Source organism: Dermacentor albipictus, chromosome 4 (assembly GCF_038994185.2).
Source record: "Dermacentor albipictus isolate Rhodes 1998 colony chromosome 4, USDA_Dalb.pri_finalv2, whole genome shotgun sequence".
In the NCBI taxonomy this organism is placed as follows: Eukaryota; Metazoa; Arthropoda; class Arachnida; order Ixodida; family Ixodidae; genus Dermacentor; species Dermacentor albipictus.
The window spans coordinates 65,834,362-65,856,228 of NC_091824.1; the positions used below are offsets into that span (position 1 = coordinate 65,834,362).

The 21,867-nt window shown below is 47.9% G+C and overlaps 1 protein-coding gene across 1 annotated transcript; it reads left to right on the forward strand.

Moving 5' to 3' along the window:
- The first annotated feature begins 14,858 nt into the window (after positions 1 to 14,858).
- LOC135897605 (uncharacterized) lies at positions 14,859 to 18,134 on the forward strand. The gene has a single exon (XM_065426285.1). It carries the CDS (start codon positions 15,011 to 15,013, stop codon positions 15,767 to 15,769), a length of 759 nt encoding a protein of 252 aa, XP_065282357.1. The 5' UTR covers positions 14,859 to 15,010; the 3' UTR covers positions 15,770 to 18,134.
- Positions 18,135 to 21,867: the final 3,733 nt, after the last annotated feature.

Here is a 21,867-nt window from a genome sequence, read left to right on the forward strand (position 1 = left end):
CCAGAATCATTTCGAACATGTGTGTGTGCGCGTGTGCGTGGTGTGCGCGTGTGCGTGTGTGTGCGCGTGTGCGTGTGCGTGTGTGTGTGTGTGTTTGTGTGTGTGTGTGTGTGTGTGTGTGTGTGTGTGCGTGCGTGCGTGCGTGCGTGCGTGCGTGCGTGCGTGCGTGCGTGCGTGCGTGCGTGCGTGCGCGCGCGCGCAAAAATAACCGAAAGAATTAGACTGAGCTACGTGAGAAATGCGTCAATCACTCATCAACTCACAAGCACTGCTCCCTCAGGGCCCAGAACGTCGCGCAACTCGAGGCGGAACAACCTGGCACGCAGTCGCGGTCGGTCGACAGAGCTACCAGCGGTGCCGTTTTGGGGAAGGAAACAGCGCGCCTGCTATGTACCCACCCTTCGATGTCCATTTCGCAACGGTCAAATTATGGACACCACTTGCGTTACGCGCTCACGGCCTGCCCAAGCAGCCACCTCACACAGTCACGAATGCCCGGCTGTTCCCACGGCTCTCCGCGTTCACTTTTTGTACCTCGGTGAGTACGTTGCGAGCCATGGGCGTTGCTAAAGCTTGCTGCTCCGCGGTGTCCCTGTGGCCAACCCCTGGACTTCGCGTTTCGGCTTACGGCGCGCCGGTGGCGTTCAGTTTTGTTCGCTGGCTGTTCATTCTCCCGCTACGGCGTCCCGTATACGCGTATTCTTATACGCTTCGCAGCGGCGTTTCCTGTTCAAAGCGCGTCGCGATTCAAACTCGGTCATTCATTTCGTTTCCTTATCGCCTTGCGTCTCCCACTGCACACAAGATTCTCTCCGCAATCCAGTCTTTCAATATCTCTCCCGTCTTCTGTGGTAAGCTCTGTTGTGGGAAGTCCAACTGACCACTAGCTGCCATCGCACTAACGCACCGCTTTGCGTTTCGCAGCGCAACGCTACAGCAGCGCGTGCTCACGCGCCGGTCATCAATTTGGATGTAAAGGGCCTAACGGTTGCTTCCGCCGCAGATCGACTTTTGCTCTTCTTAAATCTATTTTTCGCGACCTCGTTCCGCACGCTGTCTGGCTTGACGCCGCTATGGCAGCCACATTCTGGCATCGAGCGAGAGCAGTTGGGATAGCAAATGCTGGGAAGACCCGCGTAAAACGACGCATGTCTTACTGCTATCACCATTTTCATTGATTTTACACATTGCGAAACTGGGAAGAGCAGCGCTTGGGGATCTCTTCCTTTTTTTTTTTGAAATTGTGGAGACTCTATAACCCCTGTTTCGCGCACTTAAAAGGACGTCAGCGCGTATGAATGGTGATAAACGTAACGTACTTTAGTTTGCTGCGAGACTTGATCTCTAAACGCTGGACCTCACGTCATCGAAATGAATTGGGAAGCCATGACAGAGAGCAAAATTTCTTGACGTCGTGCAGCAGTAAGCCCAGGTATGATGACGTCGACCGTAAAAATTAAACAAAAGAGCAGAACGCGTTTCTTTTGACTCCAGGCACGTGCTGGGCCAGTCACAGGTATCATAGTAATGCGGCGATGCCACGTATCATAGCGCCATGACACATCAGCCTCCTGAATACTGAAACAGAAATTATGTCGCCGAAACAAGCATTATAGTAAATTATTTATGGTGTTCTGACACTTGTATTTCTTCCAGGGTTTAGAGGGCTTAGATGTTCCATTTATGCAGAACATAAAGTGACAATAGTCCAAAGTGTCATGTCAATGATTCTTTCTATTCAGTGCAAATAGCAACTCTTGCAAGCGTGTAACTGCGAACCTCACTTACTGGTATTTGCTGTTTAGTTGACAGGATAGAGATTTTCCCTGTAGCTAGCTATAGTGGTCTGAGGGCTTTTCTACAGCTGGCAGTACGTTGGGTTTCCAAACACAGCCCGCATACTGCGCGCAGTCGAAGGCTCTGATACCCCGAATCTACATTTGTTATGAAAGAAAAAAAAATACTTGTACCCATCTGTTGCTCTTGCTTCAATGTGAAATGATGGTCGACAACCGGTTGCTTGCTTGATGTCTTGACCAAAATTTAGCTCACTGAGAAACTGCCCTAATGGCCTGTCCCATTCCACTGTAAATCAGCTTGCTGCGAAGAATCATCATTCGTGCACTGTAGAAGACAGAAGGAAAAATAATGCGCAACGGTTTTTATGCTCACAGCAAAGAACACCTGCATAGAACAACACTGAGTATTGTCGGACCGAACAGGGAAAGCTTCGACCGACCATTGCAGATCGCAAACGTATGATAAACGAGCCCAGCGCTTCCGGGAAACTGCACTGTTACACCTTCTCTTTTCACCTCGATTTCTCTTGCCTGAGAGTTCTCGACAACAGAAGCTGGGAAGCCGAAAGTATCAAGATATACCTAGTTCGATATACTTAGTTGAAATTTTGGATACGGTTTCCGGGTGGCCTAGATTTTGTGTGTTCACTATGAGATTCGGCAAAACACTTTGAAGTAGTATAGACGACATCTATAAGCAAAACAATGGCAAAACTGCTCGCATCGTAAAGCGCAGCAGACATTCCTCGTCAACCACACTTTCCATTTCACAATGAGCGAGATAACGGACGAGCCAAAATGCGGATACCATTGATCAGGACAGCAAAGTACATGGCTGGGCACCTTTTACTCAAAGAGAAATCATCCGCGCAGAAAATAGCAGCTCAATTTTCGATTAATGGATCATTGAATGATTCATCTAAAGAACCGATGTCCGCAATCATCTCACCTCATTGGGATACGGGGACTCATTTCCTATAGATAGGCTCCGGCGCCGCGGAGAGCGGTCGTCGAGGATTGGGGGAGGGTCTCGTTAATCCGATAAGGCGTCTGGCGCTCTGCCGACGTCCGTACCGTCCGTGATCCTCACTGACAGGTGCAGAGCCTAAGTGCCCGCCTGCCAAATACGGCGCTGTCTGTAATGCCACCTATATTTGAAGTGCGCGCACAACCCGCAAGCAGCCGCTCCCCCGGAGTGTTTGCGCGAAGGCTCCAATTGACACCGATTCCTGATGGGAGGCTTCTACCGCCAACACTCGGCCGCTCTCTCCTTAGTGTCCGCCCGCACCTGCTCGAGTCACGAAAGCAAACCGTCCCCATCCTACGCGCGCCCACGCCGTCACGCCGTAAAGCCGATTCACGTGGCACGTGCAATGAAGCCGGCGCGACGCGGACTCCGCATTTAGACGTTCGACTTCCGCGTGAGAATATACCGGACTCGCGACCTTCGACAACCTCCTGACCAGAGCTTCCCCAACTAAGGGCCTCGCGACGACGACGACTGGCTAACCCCGACGAGACTCCACACCACCAGCAGCCTTTTTTGAGAGCCCCACCATCTTGAGACTGGACGAGATGATCTGCTAATGGTTCGCCGTCCACAAACACATCCCCAAACACAAGTGAAAACACGACGGCGACAAAGTATTCAGAGAGAAAGGACCGCCGGCTCGACGCGTCCACGTTTTATCCTGTTCCGCGGCTTCTAGACGCTTAGGCGCCCAGATACAAGCGGCGGCTTCTCCCACTTCCAGCCTTCCGCTGTCCCACGTTAAGCCGGTAGAGTCTCCGATTATCCGGCCTCGACGCGGAACGGGGCCTCCGCGGGACTCTACCGGTCTCATCAACGAGCTTCGGCTTTAGAAGCGGAGCCTCACGAGAGGCTCCGCTCGCGAGCGACACGCGCCCCCTTTGTCTCCGGCCTTGTCCTCGTCCTGAACGGGCCCATACAGTGACCTCGAAAGCGAAAGTTCAAGCTCGCTCGCGCGCGCCATGTCTCTCTCTCCAGTTAAAGACGCCCGAGCGCCGCACGCGCCGAAAGAACCGTATTTCGTCCCCCGGTCATTGATGCCAAGTCCGGCCAGCAAAGGCCATTGACCGCACGAGTGCGCTCCCCGGCGCACAACGCCCGCGCGCGCGCATGAATGCGTCCGGGTGCCGCCATTACCGGTTCATTTTTCTCGCGCCGCGCTTCGTCCGCCGTATACGGTCGCAGATCCGTATTCATTGTTTCTACTTTCGTGCGTCCAGTCAGTTGTCCCCCTGCGAAGGCGAATTCTCGCTTTCAAAAATAATTTTTAAGAAGACAGCCGGGCTAAGAGGGGATGATTTGTCACCGTTTCAGCGGCTTTCCTTTCTTGTCCGCTTACGCACCGTGCACCCTTGACCGACAGCTTCTGTGGCGCAGTTTATACTGCGTGGTGGCTTGTCAGAGCTTGTCAAGTGCTTTGTGCGGTTCCCCAGCGATGGTGGGGTGCAGCGACCTGCCCTTGCAGCAGGCGTGCTTGACGAAGCGTCTTAGACGATGCGTCAAGCTCGAGGGACGCGCCGAAACGCAGCTATGGATACGTCACGTCGAACGGCAGAGACATTCGCGTTGCCGTGCTTCGCTTCAAGCAGGAATTGTCTTCACGGTGAGCAGATGGGTGGAAATAGAAATTTACTTAACAGCAAGCGAATTGCTTGATCCCGCCTTCCATGAGTATAGTACGCAGCTATCGACCGTTGTTCAGAAAAATGAACCATACAGCCGCAGTTTTGTGTCCTAAACCTAGTAAGTGTTACTGCTTTGGACAATGGCAAGGACACCTGTAGCTATAACACGAATAAACATCGTTGAACTGTAAGGGGACGCGTGTAGTACTGAGGTCCAGTTTCTCTTCATCGTACTTATTTGAACTCTTCTGAACTTACACACACGGCATTAGGATGCAACTCGTAGAATATTGGCAGTTACATCAGGCAAATCTTCAAATTTACCCCATTACTGCAAGCATTTAGCAAATTTTCCTGTAACGTTTGTCGCGTAAATTATCTCTTCGGCCACAGCGCAAAGTGGGGAAACGAGGTGAGCTAATCGTTGCGCCGACGGATGCTCCAAATTGCCGAGAGCACGACACACGTTACTGCACGGCATGAAGGAAAACCCTTTATCTACGCGTAACGGGCGCGCAATTATTTGCCGCGGAAGCTTCGCCGCACTGCGCGGGACAACGCGCTTCATTGCGCTGCTGACAGTGCAGCGATTAAGCTGACGCCACCACTAGTAAGGTGCACTGGCAGGTTGTCTCACGGTTATCAACGATGGGGTACGCACGCGGCTTTCTTTTTTCTTTTTCTATTCTGTGCGTGAGGTTTGCGAGTGTGTTACAAATAGAGATGCTGCGGCTTTTGTTTCTTCGCTTATAACTGTACCAAGCGATCTCCCGCAAAAAAATAAAAAATATATATACGCAAGATAATGTAGGCTTACAATATACGAGGGCCGTAGTGGAAGTGGTGATCAACAATTTTGCTTCGCCACTCTGAGAATGGGCAAGAATGTGCGCTACGCAGATGATGATGATGATGATGATGATGATGATGACTGGATGTTATTTTCGCGAGGACGAGGTGTGGCCAAAGAGCGCCAAGGCAATGATAATTAGCCGTCAGTGGCGCGTGAGCTGTGAATTTCGAAAGGTGGATGTAACACGGCCCTACGGAGGCCATAAAACATGTCTAGTGCGTAAAATATACACGTGTTAAAACTATGAGAGTGACACGTGAGGTGTGAGACATGCTCTGTTAATAAACGGTATGCAACTAACGAATGATTCAAAAAAATATTTGTGTCAGCACTAATGCCTCAGCGGTACCCTTGAACGCAGGGGCCTGGAAGTACGTGCTCTACAAAAGCATATTATCGTAGCAGCAGCCTCCATTGAGAGGATGTGCTACGAATCACTTGTGTGTATAACACGCTGTAAACACCAACATTGCTTTAAAATGCTGAGGCTGATTTACTGTCAAAGTGCGGGCTATTGCCAAAGAACATTGCTGCATGTAGTGAAGCTTGTTGACAGTATGGTGAACCAAAATGTTTTTTTTTTCCTGTGAGCCTCTAATTCTCGACATTCCAACAACATGTGAAGGACAGTTAACGTTGATCCACATTTACCCCAAATAGGTGGCTTGCGACCATCAACAGGGACGAGTGTGGGCCATACGTGCGGCCGATTCGAAGTCGACAGATGATGACCTCGGTTCGCGTATTTTTGATATGGGTAGCCAATTTCCTAATTGTGGATTCATGATATGCGGATTGTTAGATGTTTCAGTGTTCCATAAACATTTCCAATGGCTCTTAAGGTATTTTCGCCGGAAAATCTTTTAAGTCAATCGCAGGGACAGCTATAGATGAGCAAGACTCTTTTGGTGCTATTGGTGTGGCGATTTCATCAGCGAGCATATTGCCCTCGATGCCTCTGTTCAGGGATCCAGCATATTGTAGCTTGGTGATTATACATCTATGTTGCACACAATATTGAGTGAAGGTTTTATTAGTACCCGATTTTTACTTCTATAAAACGAAATTTAGGATCCTACAACACTTAGAGTCAGTGTGTATAATCACTTTTTAAATGCTTGTTTTCTTAATACCTTTACTAGCCGACTGTGCTGCATATCCCTCAGCCGTAAAGATGTTCGTTTCAGGGTGCAGAACATTGAATTCCGAGAAATATGGATCGAGTGCTGCATAAGACAAACCGCCATGTGATCTTGCTACGTCAGTGTAATACACCGGGCATGGGTATTTCGCCTCAAGTTTTATAGAAGGCATCTTAACATGGTGCCTCTGGAGCATGCTTAGTTACCTCAACGAACTATGTCTCGCACTCTACGAGGTGCCACTACCACGTGGTAACAGTTACGCTGGAGACATGAGGCGTTGTTGAAGGTGCGGTACCCCCATTTCTTTGCTGCACTCCACACAGGCAACCAGAAAAACTCTCTCACTGCAGCTCGATTCTGAAAGAGGGTGGTTCTGGTCATGTCGTTTGTCATTGAATAGTATGGGTGCTCAAAGTTGGCATTTACATTTAGAAAATATATGTGATGGTGGAGTATGTCCTTTGTAGATGGAGGGACCACTCGTTTGCCTCTACGTAGAGGCTCGCCACAGGACTTCTTCTAATTGCGCTTGTGGTCAAACAGATGCCTATGTAGTGGATGGGATCCTGCAACTTTAGGGCATTGGGCGTAGCAGACTCGTACACTATAGCACCGTAGTATAATAATGTACAGATAAGGTTCTTATAGAGGTTGACGAGATGTTTCCTACCACTACACCTCGTTTTGTGTCACAAAATTCTAAGAATGTTTAATGTTTTTAAGCATTTGTTCTTAAAATATTTTATGCGTGGAATGACAAGCTTTGTGTATAGCATCATGCCTAAAATCTGCATTCCGTGCTCATAGGTTCGCGCTGTTAATGCTTTTCTCAATCAGGATCACCGAACAGTTCTGTTTGGTAGAAAAAGTACACAGGACCTTTTAGTCGAGTTAATCTTAAAGCCTTTTCATAGGTCCTTTTAGAGACTTTGTTAGGACATAGCTGAACCTGTCGCTCACAGACTGCGAGGTTACACGACCTAGATCCTACCTGTAGATCGTCGACGCATACCGAATAAAACATACTGCATCGAATGGATGAATGGAAGGAATCCATTTTTACAATGAAAAGCCCACAACTAAGTACTCCATACTCTTGGATTGCAGTGCGAAGTGGCACACATTCAGACTAGAAGAAGACGGGACGAGCGCTAACTTTCAACTAAATATTTGTTGAAACTATCAACCCGTATAAATAAGGAATTGCAAATACCGCAGCATACGAACATGACATGGTCTAAAGACTATCAGTTAATCATTTCAAGAGGTAGGGAAGCCAAAAAACCAAGCAACAAAAGGTACTACTTGAGATTGACACACATGCTGAGAAGATATTGAATACGAGCAGTGCAAACAGCGCTAAACAACAGGACGAGGAGAGGGACACAGACAACAGTGCTGACTAACAACCAAGTGTCTTTATTCTTTCAGTCAGCATATACATATATATACTCCGCCGCTATCTGAAAGTACAGAATCGACAGAATTCAGCATGCGCAATCCAGCTACTCACTTTGCGTAAAACAGCTGCGATGACACTACCCCTGTTGTCGTTGTCGGTGATTTCAGTGTGAATGTGTCCGTACCAAAAAGGGAGCTGTTTACACATTCTCTGGTGAAGACAAAACCCTTGCAATGCCACGCCGATCCGGCTCAAACGACCGCACATCGGCGTATGTGCATCGATTTGACATTATCAAAGAATGTGATTGCAGTTGCGAGTGAAATAATGACCACCGATCAAGTCAATAAATGAGTGTGTGTACCTTTCGTCACGATCACCACACATCAAGACAATAAATGAGCTCGTACATTATTATGTGTCACCCCCATGTCGTGTGCTAAAGCGTTTCGCTGGTCAACCACCTTCACAGAATGGAATGGCTCATGATTTTTTCATCATGAGCAGGACTGTGAGAAATCGGCGGGTTCCCTGTCACAGTTTACACAATGCAAAGCGTTTTCACACGAGTACGCTGGATGTTCACGCATATTGCATTTACCACATGTCGGTTGCCCGCGGAAGTTCGGTGAACTATGGCCGAAGCTCTGGCATTTAAAGCATCTGAGAGGTTTAGGAATATATGGCCTCTCGTGGATCTTTACATAGCCTGCTGCGATTGTCTCAGGCAAGACACTTGAACCGAATCTGAGAATAAGATGTTCGACATGGATTGCCTTGCCATCGCGCCTAATTTTGATTCGTTTTACATTTATAACGTTCCGCTCACTCCAGCCATCGAACCATGCAGCTAGGTCTTTGGTCAGTTCCATCAAGTCATCATCTTATATGATACCGCGGATGGTGTTCGTTGTCCGGTGCGGGAACCCGTGTGTTCGGGTCCGTGGTGTCGCAACACACTAGTGGTACGTGGAGGCACCTTTTCTGCTGACATGAACGGCTACCTTGACTCGGCAGTGTACAAAATCTAGCGACCAGTATACACTAAACAAAACATCAGTACGCGATTTCTCGATTTATTATTGAGTGTCTAATAAAATTTCTGGTGAAAGAGTAAATTTGAGCCGCATAAATTCATAAGACGTTTCTGCTTGTGCATATGGTGACACGAGGACGTGCTCGAGGAGTGTGCGAGGACGGCTGATGCATATTAAAAATAGCAAGACAAGCACTGAAGGCCAGTCTCGGAGTGGCCACTCGAAGAAAAGTCACACGCGATTGAAGCCAACAAGGTGACCGTTGATGCGCTCATCAAAAAAGACAGACAATAGACGAAATTGCAAGAATGCTTGAAATATGACACAGTCGAGTCCCGAATACGATGGAAAGCTTCGGTTACCGGTAAATGAATGACGCTGACCACGTTGAAACGCTGCAATAGCTCTGGTGCTCATTCGACCCGAAAGGAAAAAGTGTACTTGCCGGACTACAATTCCCCCCCCCCCTCCCTACCTCCCACTACTCCCTAAATCAAGCAGTGCATTAACAAAATGGAAAGAGAGACATGTTACAGTGAGGAAAACGCCTGTATTGCTGCTCCTCCGAAGGGAGCAGTGGGGAGAAGAAGATTTTCTTGTTCCAACCTGCAGGGAGCACGCGTCAGCTCCTAGAATGGTATGGGGCAGTCAGGCATATACCCAAGGGGGTAAGTAGCTGCCACTTAATTTCGCCCCCTGTCCACGCCACCACTCCTCACACACATTCCTAACCCGCCGCCGAATCAAGATTGAGACTTGACAGCTATTTAGCGGTCAACATTTTTCTGCCTCTTTCAATCCTTTTGATTAACTCGAGATGCATTCAGTTGTCACCATCCATTGAAACGGTCATGCGCCTCACTGTTCCTTCTTTAGTTCAACGTTCTTTATTTAGACTCATCCAGGGACCAGCAAAGGGATTCGATTCCTAGTAAGCTGGTCTGTATGCTCTTGGAACGAGTTGCGGTGGGAGAAAACGCCAGCTGCGTTTAACTTTTCCTTTTGCCTCATTACTTCTTCGAGTGACGGCTCGCCATGACGCTGGCAGATCCTCGGAACTGTATACCCATGATATGTGTTAGAAAGGTGGAAAATAAGATCATGCCAAAGAGCGTCCGTCGTCAAACCCTGCAATAATCGTTAAAGCCATAAGAAATATGAATGTCACCCATAGCCTCGTCTCGTTTATCCCTAATTGTACAGCACTTTTCGCGCGAATCGACAACTGTAAACAAGAGTTGCAAGGATTTCAGAAATTACGCGATCTACTAAGGGAGAGAGCAGAGGAAACAACTAAACAGGAAGGAAAAGCAAGAATTAACAAATGTAACCCTTGTTTGTGAAAATATTTATGGATCAACATCATTTTACTTAAAAAGGAAGTAGAAAAAACACCGCCGGAAGTGGAGAATGATTCCGTGTGTTTTGAATGACGCTTCTACAGTTATCAGTCGAGCCGCCTGACGTAGCCACTTCTCTGCTGTGCTTATGTGTGTGTTTTCTAACATCCTGCAGTAGGTGCAGTACATCTAGAACCGTAGCGTTCGGTGCTCTACGTGTTTGTATGGGACCGGCGGCCACGCATCGTTAGGCACCTTCCCAAAAACAATACGAGTCAGTTTTGGCACTTGGTGGAGCAGTAAACGAAGGATTCAAAAGAAGTGTGATTGCGCCGGAAATATATATTACTTTTTAATTCTCCCAGACCTAATTCAAAAAACGCTACTAGAAATCTTTATTTTAAGCACACTTGTTTACTTGTTCCTGGTAGTGTTCTTTCTGCGCTTCTTTCCTGTGCGAGTCAATTTCATATGGCTCCTTGTTTGCCATGTAACGTATAGGTGCATCTCACAGGCTTACCTGTGACATACGCATTATTTCATTTCTTTTTTTCGGGTTTACGCGTCTTTATGGCAAACGGTAGGCATTATAATTCACGTTTGTACTAGTAAAGGTTCCACCCCCTCTCATTTTCTTAGAAATGTTACCTTAGGTCCCCCCCCCCCCGCTCCCCCCCGAAGAAGGATCCTGGTTACGTGCCTGAGGGCAGTGCTACTCCATCCACCTGAAATGCGATCAAAGGAGAGGCCAACGATGCGAGACAGCAGAGACGACCTGCGCAGCAGTGCGTTACTGTCTCTATAGGGCTGGAACGGAGCTCTATCCAAGGCCCGACATCCTCAAGCATATCGATCGGTGGGACAGAAAGTATGCATGGAAATGAAGAGTACGCAAAAGAAAAAAAATTAACAAGGCTTTGAAACTGTGACAAAGCTTCTTTTTTAGCAGTAAATAAGCACAGTCACTTAAGAAAAGTTACGGCTCGTTACTTTCAGTATGACGCTCGTATGTGAACGTCAAAAAAAAAGAAAAAAGAGGATCGCAAGAACTATTTCAAACCGCAAGCGTTCTAGAGCTTGCAGCCATGAATTATCGCGTGCCTTCTCCCATCTTGGAGGAAATTCGCGCTATATACGAGGGCTACACGAAAAGTACAGATACATGCGCAATAACTACCACGACAATGGGAATGAGAATGAAGTGAACGCTTTTGCAGAATTCCTGCAAGGATGGGTCGGACTGATAATAGCACAACTTACACACGCGTCTTCCTCTGGTCTCACAGCATCACTTGTTTAACGACGCGAAGACTTTTTGTTCCCAATTGGCTTTTGGCCTTCCTGTATCTTTCTGTACGTACTTTATTTCTTCATTTTCATTATTTATACTTATTTTGTTGCATTTATTTATTGTATGTGTAATTGTATCATTCGTACATATAAGTATGTATATGTGTGTATTATGTGTACATATGTATACATTTTTTGCACTGTTGTCTGCTGTGCTCGTGGCGCCAGGGGCCTAGTTAGGCCTGTATAGTCTCCCCTTTTGCTCCGTCGCCATGACAATCTTGTATTGTCAAAATAGTGATAAAATTCAAACAGGACACGCGGCATCGTAGCTCAGCGTCCTAATTTTAAACACATTAACAGTTTAAATACCTAAGGTAGCGCACGGGCGCAACCACAAAGCAACAGACATAGACACATGTCACAGGTGGTACTGTAACTGTACTGTAACGCTTATCTAGAGAACGTCGAACATCCTGGACTCACTGTGCGCACTTAAGTCCTTCGTGCTCCTTTGTTATATCTCCCCTGTATCCCGGCTGCAGTGTGGTCAAGTGTAACTATCTATAGTTAACATCTGTGCCTCCTCATATATGCATACATTCTCACTCTCTTACTGCGAGATAACTGGTGCAAAATGACGTAATAAGGACACAGGACCAGTTAATGTATGTAGTATAAGGTAATGGACCCGTGACCAGCTGCACCAATGCAAGAACAGTGGAAAGGTCTAAACACCACTTCTTTTTTTTACCATCCTATAAGCAGGGAAAAACTGATTCCTCTATAATTGTTCGCTTCTCTAGTGGAATAAACTGATGAGAGTTGCAACGTACCACAAGCATGCTGCCTGAAAATCATAAATAGGTTAAGACTTCAATTTCGCTCTATCGTATTCTTGCGCCGGCATAGGCACTGCGATAGTAAATGCCGCAAAGCACTGCAAAATGAGAACAGCACAAAGGCAGAAATAGATTAAACTCTCCTTGCGTCAACCTCTTCAGGAAACATCGAGTTTGATTTTTTAGGCAGAGGTGATGTGAGCAGGCTAACATAACCCACCTACCGACAGCGCTGCGGAGATCGGAGCAAAATTTAAAAAAAAAAACTGCATAGAAGTGAGGCAATGTGCCCATTCGTGGTGGCTTAGTTCTTATGTTTCGTGTTGGGCAGAGCTAACGGCTTCGGTTCCACGCGGCAAGTAACCCGGCTAAGTACGATACTTCGATTCCAAGCCTATGGCAGCTGTCTTTCCCTCGCGTGCATCGTCACTCACAGCGCGTTTAACATCGAAAAGTAAGCCCTTATTAACCAATGAACTTTTGTATGTACGGTATAATGCTCCCCTTCCTGGTTCGATCCCCCCGGCATTCCTTGCAGCACGTACGAGACACCACGAAAAAAAGAAAATGTAAACCAAAGCTCGCCAAAGCAGGATACAGAAGTACTAAGCAGAATTATGGTCCTCTTCAGATTTAGCCGCCGGATGGCCTTCGTACAACTTGCCCATTCAACGATCGTCCCTTCGAAATGCAGTCACAAGCGAAGATATCAAAGCCTAACATAACGACGGAACCGGCAGAAAAGACGAGCAAAACGAAACGCTGTCCTTAGGGCGCGCGTTACAAGCTTCCACAAAAGCTCGTGTTAACCGACGTAGAGTGGGCCATCGGCACCGTTTTGCCATATCGCTGCAGCGGCTGCAGGAAGTGTCGGCACTGCGCACACCTCGGCGTACGCGGCGACGAGAGGGGGCGAGCTCCTGAGAACGCACCGCACGGAAGCGGACCGACAAACGTGAGCGGAGCCCCCGGCGAGTTTGCGAACCGCTCCGGCAGCAGCGGATCGCTGTAGCCTACGCAGCGGTCGGCGCGAGCCAGGCGAGTGCGACACGACGGGACGTTCGAATTTTCGGCCGCAGCGGAGTAAACGGAACGCAATCCCGGACACCCGGTCCCAATGCGCGCCACCGCGCGTCTTCGCGACCAAAAATCCCATTCCTTATTTAGACAACGCGTCTACCCCGACTGTTCGCGCTCGCAGGGCCCGGTTAAGAACAGCGCGTTATAATCTCCGGAGCGACGATGTCTACCTCCGGCGAGATTGTCGCCGAACGGGGCCCGCTTCTTCCGCCGCCGCTCGCGCCTTGCAACTTGGCGCGCGAGTTGTGCGTGGCTCGGGCGAAGTACTTTCGCGTGTTGCTTTTCCGTTCACTCGCTTCGACGCATTCTTTTTTTTCAGTTAAGTTCCCGACTTTGTCTTTATTTCCTGCACATCTGTCAGCGCCCGAGGTGGTGGCGTTGAGGAAAGGGAAGCGGGCATTCTATTTGCCGATCTAATTATAACCAACGACGACGAGAACTATGTATGGCTTCTTTGTATAGAGCCTCGCCAGGGGCGCTTGATAAGGGCGCCGAGACTTCGTGATGAGAAAGATCATGCGCGCCTCATGAAGGAGCACCGGCACACGCGCACATACTAAGCTTATCTGAAGAGGCAAATGAGATAAGGAAGCGTAAGCAGCGGCAAGCACAATAATATAGCAAGCAACAGCAACAATAAAATAAAGCATATTGACGTTCCCTTTTTTTATGTCGTTTGGATAATGGTTAGAGAAGGAAAGTTGTATTTTCCTGCTCGTTTCGCTTCAAGACTGCGATATCGAGTAGGCGCCCGTGCCGTACGAACATATTTCTCATTCTCTCTTCGCTGTAGAGGGACTTGGCTTGCTGCCAAAGCCATCGCGATCTTGCTTCCGGAAAGCAAGTGCTACGTAGTGTGCATCGGTGAAGACGAGTCGGCGCCTCTCTCCCTCTAACGCACTCTCTGTTTGAGATGAACCGGGGAAGGTGAAAGTCCACGTCGTGTGTGCTTAATGGAGGGTTTTATCGTTTTGTTTTAAAAGCCCCCCACCACCTCTTCACTTTCTCTCCCATCCCAAGTCACTGCCGTTGCTCTCACATTCACTCACCTACTGCCCGAATACTGCTGCTGCGATGTAAAGTGAACCAGGAAGGAAGAAGGCACAGACGGCGAGGCAAGAACAACTCACTCTACCATTCTCTTTCTCAACTTGGCTATATCAGGCAGGAGAGACAGCATCTTTCCTTTTCTTTTCTCCGCAAACTCCGGCAAATAAGCACTCACGCACGCTCATAGTTGGCCGGCACGCCGGCAAGGGAAATCCCACTGACCCCGTGAGCTTCTTCGTCTCGAGAGAGTGAGGGTGGAGAAACTCTCACTTTCGAGAAAGGGGGAGCAGCGGTCCACGTGCGCCGCACTCAAGGCGGCGGGATTCGGCGCTTCTGCGAGTCAGCGTGTCGATGATCGGCGGAGAGTCAACTCAAAGCCATGTCGGTCACGCGCTGGAAGCCTCCCCACGTAGAAAACAAGGGTGACCAACGGGGAGAGGGCGTCTGCAGGGAGGGGCAATACCCCCCCCCCCCTTCCTTCGCCCTTCCACCGTAGGAAGGAAGGGGGCCTGCGGTCATGCGAACAACTCCTGTTGAGGGTTCTCGGACACCGTGGTTCCTGTTAGCTGGACGGCTATATAAGTGTGGCGAGGGTGGTTCCAAGAGACCAGACCAGCAGTGGATACGTCCTCGGTGTGATTCGCCCTACTCCGGGCGACGCGAGGCTGAAGGCTCCCCCCTCCTTGTGACCGGACTATTCGCGCCCCGACTTCTCCTATCGGCCGGTGGCTTTGGCTCTAGTGCCCGTGTGTGCTGTGCGCGCTCGCCGAAGACCTCGCCCCTTGGAATCGTAGCAAGCGCAAGCAACATGCGGCTATCAACCTCAACAACGACCGGTGCCCTGCTTCTTATTTTCGTGATCCTGCTGGCGCTCCTCGTGGAAGAAGCGAGCGCCGGCCACCACTTGCACCACAAGAAGAAGCTCAAGAAGGTTGCCAAGCTGGCGATCCTGGCGAAGATCCTGGCGCCCAAGTTTCTGCCCGTGCCACTGCCAATCCCGATACCCATCAAGATCGTTAAGAACCAGCATGGCGGCCACGGGTGGCACGGAGGCGGTGGCTGGCACGGCGGTGGTGGTGGTGGATGGCACGGCGGCGGTGGCTGGAAGCCCCAGCTCGACTTACACACCGTGAAGGTCATCGACGCCGGTGCGGCCCACCTTGCAGGGGGAGGCCACGGCGGATGGGAGGACGCTAAGGGCTGGGACGCCGGCGGCTGGGAGCCGGCAGGCTGGGATGCGGGTGGTGGTGGCGGTGGCGGTCATGGCTGGTGGTAGTCTCCCGATAGGACATTATGTCTCGTTACCTCGACGCACGTGCCTTTTTCTAGGAACTGTAAGACCTCTCACAAGAACATTCTAGGTTACACGCTAACGTCGTAGTTTCATGTGTTTTCCGTTTATTTTATTGTTTTTTTTATATTTTCATTCGTTGCGAGCGTTGCCCGCCTAGATAATATGCTGAACGACGCGCCGCGCGTGCAGTTCCGTAGTCCTCTGCATGGCCAGCGACTTCATTCTACGTCACGAGGAACGCGCGCGCGCGCCCCCTCGGCCACGCCACATTTGCACTCAAGTGGGCTGGTGAGGAACCAGCTGTGCCTCTTAAAGGCGCGGGAAGCGTGAAGACAGGTAGTTTAAAAGAATTCCGTTTGAGCACTTCGGCTACTTTCATCTATGATTTCACCGTTAAAACTGCACGCACCTAGATATGGGTGTGTAAGTGATGAACGTAACCTTCATACCGTGTGCTATGAACTAACATCTCGGTCCCCTCTGTCAAAACTCTAGTAACCATCAGCTAAGAAAGACTCAAGCGGAATTTTTAGATGTCCTAGTGCTCATACGGCTTTCTCAGCTTAGGACGCGGTATTTCTGCAGGTATACGAAAGCAGAGAGAGCTGACTGATAATGTTTTCGGCACAAGAGTATTCAGGCAGAATAGGGCCAGAGATTCTGTGTCCACTGCTTAACGGTGTTAGCGAAAGTAGAGAAATGGTTGCATAGACAGACGTACGTGAATTTGGAGAAACACTATAGTCATTTTGCGTTATGGCGTGTTCAACTCTCTTCACACTTTCTCGTTGATCAAGCGTACTTTTGCAAGTGCATTGCTATTCAATGTCCTTTTCCCTCGCCCATCCCTCACCATCAAGTGTCCAGGGGTTCAGACCTCAGAGCCAAGCGACCGCTACGTCCACTTTCATTCTTGGCCTGTTATCCATAAGACCGTGTGACTGGCTCCGGGAGACTTCAAGACGAACTTGCTAGACAGCAGATGGCAACCGTACCAAGCACCATTCTTAGACCTTCCGCGCCTTCATTTTATGCTATCTTGTATGTTGATCTTCCTTTCCTGAGACTCCTTCGTGCACATGTCTTTGTCGTTCTAATCGCTACCTGCGTTCTATTTGAGTAAAGATCTCGGGGAAGACGTGATCACTCTCACGAACACAATAAACCTTCCCTGCCTCCTAGTGTGTAAGTAAGTGGTCCTTGTATGTATATTAATCTTGTAGATTACGCTAACATGGAAAACTTGAAACCTTCTGTTTTCTAGGACTCCTTTCTATTCACATTAACAAAGTGGACTACCAGTGCCGCCGATGTGCCATTGCTCTAACGTTCAGCGTGCTCGGCATTAACAAAAACAACACACTCACCTGTAATAGTCAGCACTGTTACTAACTGTACTCACATCTGTTTGTATTGTTCTGCGAAGTTTCCTATCGAAAGCTAGAGACTTGTCGCTTTCTTTGTTACATTCTTTAGTTTGGCCTATCTGTTGTATGTCATCATCTGCTTATCATAGTAGTGCAGTTTTTACTGTCTCTTTCATTGACTTTATAGCACAGGCTGTCTTTCAGAACAGTAAGTCTCTGGCTTGGTCCTTGTCCCTCGCTGTCTTTGTGGTTCGTTTGCTCGCGCAGTTAAACAATGAAGGCTTGAAGAAGCTTGTACAAGTCGCAAGAATATATCGGAAAAGGAGTGTTGTGCGCAGTAAGGGTATGAATGCTCGTTAACTGTCTCTTCCACGCACTTTTTTTGGTTGTCCTTGTAGTTTGTGCTCGTTTCAAAATCTTAGAACTCGTTAGTGTTGTCCGTCCTGGTACCCCGAGCCAAAGAAGGCTGCAGCCTTTTACGCGACAGTGTAAACTAACCGATATGTGTCCTGAAAACGCCTCATGCTTAAGCAACTAACAGAATTAACGACAGTGCTTTCTAGCCTTCGGAAATAACAAGTTGTTGTTGCTCTATGTTGTTTGTTTACTAGTAACCGTAAGCCTTTGTTATCCCCTGCCTTTGTATTTTTTTCGTTCTGGTCAAGTTACGGTAAAAATGTCTTCGTGTAAAAACTACTTCGTGTGTGAGAAAGAAATTGTCTTTCAAAATAATATGTGATCGTGTGTATCGTACAAAATGTGATCGTGTCTGTGCTTGTAACCTCGCCGTAATGTTGTTTGTCATTTTTTTGAAAACGCTTGTGCAACGATGAATGTCTCCGCGCGTGAATGAGCCATTGCTTATGTAGAATGTATGAAAACGCGTGCGAAGTTTTGTGTTGTCATAAAAATGCGTATGTATGTTCAAAATGCTTCCCAATCTCGAGTTAACATGTAAATAAACGCTCACAACCCCTGTACTTTGGAGCCTCCTTGAATCATTCGCTTCGCCTACAGTGCTGGCCGAGTATCTTCAGCGATCCAGCTTTGCTGCGCAGCTGAGGCAAACTGCACACGGAGGCTTAGTACGCACCGGTCAGGAGAAATGGTAACCGCGACCTGATTGGGAAAAATCGGGCCGTGATTCTTTTTTATTTGTGTTCTTTCGATGAGAAGAAACGAGGAAGAACTCAGAAACGAAGACCTACCCAAGAACGCTTGCGGCCAAGATAACACTAATACAACTTTATCTATCTGCCAGCGAACGCGCAAACAGCGACACAACCGGAATCGCTGATCCACGCGAGTGAAAAGGCCTTTCCTCTGTCTACCGTGCCCGTTGAAATGACTTTCGCGATAGCATCCAAAATATACTCCAGGCTCGTAAGAAAACAACCTATCGTCCGACATTACGGAAACTATGTTCACGCTTGCGCGCAGCACAGGAGGGAGAAAATAAGCAAAATCAAGACGCACACACACACGGACTTCCGTAACTCCTCGAAGATTCGTTCGGCGCGATTACAAGATGCAGATATATGGGGCAGCGTCATTAAAACGCGTTGCGTTCGCTTTGTGCAGGACGAGCCACGGCACACGATGAAGCAGAGTGCTATAAATGCGCAGCGCGTAATGCAGCCCGGATGTAGACGGAATAGAGCGCCCGCGCGCACGGGCTACGCGATAACTGGCGCGTGCGTGCTGCACTGCCTGCCGAAGCGGCGCAAGTAGCGAAGGGAGGAGATGAAGAATGCGCGTCGCGCTCTAACGCGCAGCAGATGCATCGGAAAGCACAAAAAGGAGAAAGCCGTGCCTCCCGAGTCCAGTTCCCCCCCAACGCGCAGGCGCGGCGCGTACCCAAAACAGGACGGCCGAAAGAGCTGGTTACGCAAGTGGGTTCCTTACACAACGCACACGACCAAACAGGGAAGGGGCGGGAGGAGAGGGGGGAGAGATAACCGATCTGGAGCTCTGATTGCGAGGGAATCGGTGCCGCCGACGGGAGACGAGGGAGAGAATGTAGCGGCGGCGGCTTCGGAAGCGGCTTCGCGGCGGTTGTCGGGCGACTCGAGGAGGAGAGAAGCAGAAAGCGAAAGCGGTTCTTCCTCGGATAATGCGAACTACGCGGGCGAACGTTGTTTGTTTGTCTGTTTTGTCGTTTTTTGTTTTATTTTTCGGGGCTGGCTGGTCCAGCTCACGTTATGATACGCCGAGGAAGGCGCCCTGCTTGGTTGTTTGCCGTTTACGCGATCGCGGGCGCACGTAGGCGCGTGCTGGCACGTGCGCTGGAGTCGCTTCCACCGGCGGCGCCCTCGTACGGAATCAGATGCGGCGCACGCAGTGCTTCCGCCAAGAAAGTCGTTCGTTTTCGCGGCAGCAGGAACGGCTTTTTGCTTATCGGCCAGACTGGGTCAATTCCGTGCGTTCCGCCCGGTTCGCGGATTCAGTTTTGTTGCACGTGCCGTCTGCATTAGGTCACTTCCTCAACGACTGGACTTGTATACCCTGAGAAAATCGCGAATACACAGGAAATGGAAAATCAGAGCCGGGCCACGCGGATGGAAAACTACAGTATTCTACCACTTAGCCACTATCAAGAACAAGAAGCCGGTGCGAGTATTAGAAAGGGAGGCAGGAAGGTTAGCCTGTCAGATTTGATTGGTTTCATTTCCACACTCAGTTCTTTTTATTGATATGATATAAGGAGATGTCGACGCACAATTTAAGGCGCCAGCTACTCCTTATATCTTGAACGGTTGCATCATACAACATACAGGGTTCAAGATTACGTGTCAAACAACCTTTTCACACAAGCACCAAGATTTATCACGCAACATTTTCACAGCAAGACCATGACGTAAGAAACGCACGGTACATACAATATACAAGGTAACCGCCTCCACAGTTGTATAGAAACAAGTCTCAAAAATACAAGCGATACTGCCGCTTAATAACACAGTCTCTAGTGAGCGGGTGGTACATACATCGCGTAAATGAATTATCACATGTAATCACAACAGAAGAGTCAACATAACATAATTCACAAACACGTGCATATGTACAGCGATATTGAAATGAAAGGAACAATAAAAGCGTTCATAACTTCCAACAATGCTGCTATCTTCAAGAAAAGTCTTTAGTTGTATTAAAGTGCTCTTCTGCAAGGACGTTGTTGGCCAAGGACCCAAAAGTTTCTTTAAACTGAAAGGTCCGCAGTTTAATTTAATTAAGGTTGATTTAAGTCGGCCCCTTGGTGTGTCGTGATGTGGACAATCTAGGAGAAGGTGATATATATCTTCGTCTACAAGTCCACGATCAAATTCTGGGGTTTCCGCACGGCCAATTCTGTGTAAGAAATCAATCAATTAATCAATCGATCTATCTATAAATGAAAAACATTATTCCATCCATAAATTTGTTCTTTTGTGGAAGACGAGGGCTCGAAAAAAAGTGGATCTATCTACTTGAGAAGCTTCGGGCCCCCGTTTGCATGGTATACAGTGAGAGCGTGGAAATACAAAAATGTGTGTACAAGTTGAACAATGATAATTCGCTAAGGCATTCATGACACTAAAGTCATTGACGCTTTATACAATTGTAACACTGCAAAAAAATTATTAAAATAAATTATTAAACTTATTATTATAAATTATTAAAATAAAATTGTACATAATGTGTAACTTTCACACAAGAGAAATGGATCAATCCTTCGCAACAATAAATGCCATGTTTGCACGGTTCCCACTTGTTTCCAATTTCATTCCGTATTGATGAAGTTCGTTTAGCAGCTTTGGAAGCATGTGACGAAGCATTTGTTTTGTTAGCATAAGGCGTCTAAAGGGCATTTTCCAGATATCATCACTGCGTGAATTATAAGACCAATTATAAGATGTGAGTGGTGTCAACTCTGAAAGTGTGCGTAGAAGTCTGTCTGAATCGTATTTACATTTTCTGGCTAGATTTAAAGGGTACAAGTCATGCAAAGCTACAAGATTGTATTTTATAAATAGAGGTTTTGTGTGCGCAATTTTTTCAATGCATGCAATGTGACGAAGTGCTTGCTTTTGTAATATAAGCAACTGGTTCAGGTTCGTTAATGTGATTGTGCCTCATACTAGACAGCAATCATTTGAATGTGAAAAATATAGTGCGTTATAAATATGAAGTTTGACAGCTGCTGGTAAGTGGAACTTGAATTTCGCCAGAATTTCTACCGCTTTGAAATCTGCGTAGCACGTGGTTAACACAGGCTTACATAGGCTAACATAGGTTAACATAGGTCCCAAAACATAGGCTTTTGGAAAACTACACCAGTTGGTGACTTTACTGCGTCAACAATTTCTATACGTGAATTCCCAAAGGTTACATTCAAAATGGGTGCTGCAGGGGACTGTCCAGGTGTGAAGATAATAGCTTTTGTTTTATCTGTGTTAATTTCAAGCGAATTTATTATGCTCCACTTGTGTAAATCGCGGAGAGCTTCATTAATGTTACTTTGACGAGTTTCATAATGATTACTGCAAAAAAAAAACGTTGTGTCATCTGCATAAGTTATATACTCTGCATCGTGGTTACCTTGTGTAATGTGATTTATATAGAAATTAAATAGAAGCGGTCCAACTATGCTTCCTTAGGGGACACCTGAGGTAACCGCTTTTCACGCAGATAAATTTCCCTGAATGAAGACACATTGCATTCTATGTTGCTGGTAGG